Source organism: Alligator sinensis, unplaced genomic scaffold (genome assembly GCF_000455745.1).
Source record: "Alligator sinensis unplaced genomic scaffold, ASM45574v1 scaffold1238_1, whole genome shotgun sequence".
Lineage (NCBI taxonomy): Eukaryota > Metazoa > Chordata > Crocodylia > Alligatoridae > Alligator > Alligator sinensis.
Genome location: NW_005842436.1, coordinates 1,045,535 through 1,049,642, shown reverse-complemented (window position 1 = coordinate 1,049,642; position 4,108 = coordinate 1,045,535). Strand labels below are relative to the sequence as shown.

Sequence of the window (4,108 nt, the reverse complement as noted above, 5' to 3'; positions counted from 1 at the left end):
CCCCCCCCCCAACAAAGGGAGGTTGAGGGGTCAGTTAGGTAATATTGTCTTTCTTCCTCTGCCCACCTTCCACCCCTTTCCATCCAAGCTCCTGGTGCTCAGCAGTTCTGCTTCCTACTTTCCACTCGAGCTGGTGGGCTTGGTATCAATCTGGCCACAGCAGATACAGTGATTATTTATGACTCGGACTGGAACCCACATAACGACATCCAGGTGAGGCTTTTAGGAGACTGAAATCACGAGACAAGTGGTGAAAGGGGAGGGGGAAAGTCTTGGGAGGGATGGGACTTTGTCTGGACACGGAAAAGGGTCTTCCACTGTGGAAACACAAAACATTAAAGTAGGGCTGGAAGAGTGGAAGGGAGTTGGCAGTGAAAGCTGCTATCTAAGAATGACCTGGGAATGGAACAGGGGAGAAAAGTGAAGGATTGAAGGGAGGTACAAAGTAAGATGCGTGGATTTATCCTATCCAGTTTTGGGTTTGTTCTAAGTGTGTGTGTGTGTGTGTGTGTGTGTGTGTGTGTGTGTGTGTGTGCGCGCGCGCTGTCTCTCTCTCCTTCAGGCCTTTAGCCGTGCACACAGGATTGGGCAGAACAAGAAGGTGATGATTTACCGCTTTGTGACACGGGCATCAGTGGAGGAACGTATCACTCAGGTGGCCAAAAAGAAGATGATGCTAACGCATCTGGTAGTGAGGCCAGGTTTGGGCTCCAAGACGGGCTCCATGTCCAAGCAGGAGCTTGATGACATCCTCAAGTTTGGTACTGAGGAGCTCTTCAAGGATGAATCTGCAGAGGGGGGTGAGTGCATACAGCTTGTCTGAGGGATGGTGCCAAAGTTGGGGAGGATCTTCTGCTTTGGAAAGTGAGAGCAGACACAGCAACTGCTGCTCTGTAGAGGGGCCTCAAGTTGACACTTGCTCCAAAACCCTCTTGACATCATCACTGAAAAGCTGTGGTCCTCCCCCTCAGGTGATAACAAGGAGGGTGAGGACAGCAGTGTCATTCACTATGATGACAAGGCAATTGAACGGCTGCTGGACCGGAATCAGGATGAGACGGAAGACACAGAACTCCAGGGCATGAATGAGTATCTCAGCTCCTTCAAGGTGGCCCAGTATGTAGTACGTGAGGAGGAGATGGGGGTGAGTATGAGCTGTATATCTTGCCCCCTTTAAACAAAAGTATATATGATTACAGGGCCTGTGTGGAGCTCAAGAGGATAGGGGAGGGATAATTGGATGTCTGTGACTCATAGGTTTGGGTTTTTTGAGTGTAGGGCTGTCTCCTTATCATCCTCTCTGATGCAGGAGGAGGAGGAGGTTGAACGGGAGATCATTAAGCAGGAAGAATCAGTGGATCCTGATTACTGGGAGAAGCTACTGCGTCATCACTATGAGCAGCAGCAGGAAGACCTAGCCAGGAACCTGGGCAAGGGGAAACGTATTCGCAAGCAGGTCAACTACAATGATGGCTCCCAAGAGGACAGAGGTATGGATGGGTACCCACAGGAAGATGAGAAACTTAAGGTGGAAGTCTGTCAGGCTCACATACTGTTTTTCCTCCAGATTGGCAAGATGATCAGTCTGATAACCAGTCAGATTATTCAGTGGCATCTGAAGAGGGAGATGAAGACTTTGATGAGAGATCTGAAGGCAAGTTCCTAGTGAAAGAGCCTGGCATTGGGTTAGCAGGACTCTTTGGTATGGGAGCTTGGTGCCCCTGCACATTTCCTGTGGTACAGGATGCCATAAGGGGAATGTTTACAAAAAGGCGTATTACACGTTTCCTTTGGCCATTTGTCTTCTAGCGGCACGTCGGCCCAGCCGTAAAGGCTTGAGAAATGACAAGGACAAGCCCTTGCCTCCCTTGCTTGCCCGTGTAGGAGGTAACATAGAGGTAAGTGGTATCCTGGCAGAGGCCCTTGAGTCTTTTTGTGCCTGTGTGTGGGGCTTTTAGCAGATCTTTCTTTCCAGGTGCTTGGTTTCAATGCCCGCCAGCGCAAGGCCTTCCTCAATGCTATCATGCGTTATGGGATGCCACCCCAGGATGCCTTCACCACCCAGTGGCTTGTCCGGGACCTGCGTGGCAAGTCTGAAAAGGAATTCAAGTGAGTTGGTATTGGACAAGGAAGGGATGTAGGTGGCATCCAAGTCCTCTGTGGAAAGATGGAAATAGCGATGGAACATTTGGAGCTCATGTAGGGGGTTGGGCTTTGGGTTAGTTTGTAGGAGCTTGCAGCTAAGAAACAATCCCCAGGAGTCTAAGACTTGGGAATAGCCTCTCTGAGGAAGGGGTCTGGAGCTTTCTTGTCTGAGCCTTAAAGAATTTTCAAATATAGTGAGCCTCAGTATTTAGTTTAATACTGCATGTTGCTTGCTGCTGCAGGGCCTATGTGTCTCTTTTCATGCGTCACCTGTGTGAGCCAGGAGCAGATGGTGCAGAGACTTTTGCGGATGGGGTCCCACGGGAGGGCCTGTCCCGTCAGCATGTCCTCACCCGCATTGGCGTTATGTCGCTTATACGTAAAAAGGTGAGTGCCTAGTGGAGCACGGCTAAACTTTACTCCCTCTTCCTTGCAGGGGCCCCAAACTCCTGTGTTCACAGGAGGGGCCAGCGGAAGATCTCTGCCCTTCTCAAGACACCAAAAGATATGGGTGAGGGGTCCTTTATTCCCTAGTTTAAGGGACAGGCTTTGACATCCTTCATAACTTGTGCCTTCCTTCTACCCAGGTGCAGGAATTTGAGCACGTGAATGGGCGCTGGAGCATGCCAGAATTGGCAGAAATAGAGGAGAACAAGAAGCTTTCACAACCAGGCTCACCCTCTCCCAAAACACCCACTCCTTCTACACCAGGGGACACGCAGCCAAACACACCTGCCCCTGTTCCTCCACCCGGTGAGAGCCTTCTCTTTGCATAGCTCTGCGTCCTGACCCTGGCAAAGTTGCTCTCTTCACCAGAGCAGTGGTGGAGAGATTCAGGGTAGACGCAGATCAGCTCCTCTCAGTTTAGGAGGGCTGCCAAAGAAATGTGCATGCCCTTAAAGGCACGAGAGGACATCAAGACATCGACCCTATTGAGTGGGTCCAATAGAATATTTCTGCATTTGCTGGAGGGACGAAGGGGGGCATTTTTTAATGTGGTATCAGAAGCTTGTGGTACTATTTGGCATTTTTGGGGAGGATTAGGGAAGCAACCCATAGAAATTCAGAGCTGCCCCTGCAAATGAGAGCCAGATTTTACTGGTGGCTTTTTCTCTGTCCTGCTGATCTTTAGTGGGAGAGACAGAAGAGGGAGTAAAAATAGAAGATGGAGCCAGCACCAAGGAGCAAGGGGAACCCACAGAGCCAGAGAGAGAACCCCACCACACTGCTCCGGCTGAAGTTGAAGTCTCTCTGGAAGTGAGTCAAATAGCCACACTTGTGCTGCCTCTCCTTTTTGTCTCCTATTGTTTGGGATGGCTGTGTATTTCCTAGGATGATTTGGAGTCCTGTTGCAGTGCATGTCAGCCTCATGCCTACCCCACTCACACTCACACTCACACTCACACTCACACACTCTCTCTCTCTCTCTCTCCTACCCTCTCTCCTACCCTCTCTCCTACCTACCATTCCTACCTTGCTGCCACTGGGGCTCCCCAGCCTCTCTTACCCTGCTTTCTGCTTCTACAGATGGGTCTTTGTGCTGCTGCTCCTTTTGAGTTAAGACTTTCTCTCTCCGGCAGTGTACCCAGTCTGTGGATACTTCACCACAGCAGGCAAAGTCCCCAGTGAACACACCAGAAGCAGAGGAGAGAAAAACTGAGGAACCAGAAGTGAAGGAAAGACCTGAAGAGCCAATGGAAGTGGAAAGCAAAGGTATTGGTTAGGGGGTTGTTTGGAGTCCAGGGTTGTTCAAAACCTAGCCTAGTCTAATCTGTAAAGATCAGTGGTTTCCTGGGTCAGGACAGCCTATCCCCTCCTTCTTTGAATGTGGGGGCTTCCGCAGTTGAGAAGGTGTTTGATGCTCCTTCAGCTTACCTGAGTGCTTCTTAGCTGGGTTCTGCTGCTGGGAAGGGCTGTAAAACTGGTGAAGCTGCCCTATGTTGCATAGCTGTGCCATGTGTGC

At 50.4% G+C, this 4,108-nt stretch overlaps 1 protein-coding gene and 1 non-coding gene across 2 annotated transcripts in view; both read left to right on the top strand.

Annotated features, from left to right (window-relative positions):
* CHD4 (chromodomain helicase DNA binding protein 4) overlaps nt 1–4,108 on the top strand; it is a 24,256-nt gene that overhangs the window by 14,964 nt on the left and 5,184 nt on the right. The window contains exons 23-33 of the mRNA XM_025211882.1: nt 89–213; nt 563–800; nt 972–1,144; nt 1,310–1,490; nt 1,568–1,654; nt 1,810–1,898; nt 1,976–2,109; nt 2,388–2,532; nt 2,733–2,898; nt 3,278–3,402; nt 3,726–3,858. Of these exons, the coding sequence (XP_025067667.1) occupies nt 89–213; nt 563–800; nt 972–1,144; nt 1,310–1,490; nt 1,568–1,654; nt 1,810–1,898; nt 1,976–2,109; nt 2,388–2,532; nt 2,733–2,898; nt 3,278–3,402; nt 3,726–3,858 (1,596 nt within the window). The remainder of the gene's footprint in view (nt 1–88; nt 214–562; nt 801–971; nt 1,145–1,309; nt 1,491–1,567; nt 1,655–1,809; nt 1,899–1,975; nt 2,110–2,387; nt 2,533–2,732; nt 2,899–3,277; nt 3,403–3,725; nt 3,859–4,108) is intronic.
* LOC112551359 lies at nt 2,926–3,062 on the top strand. Its single transcript, XR_003095644.1, has one exon.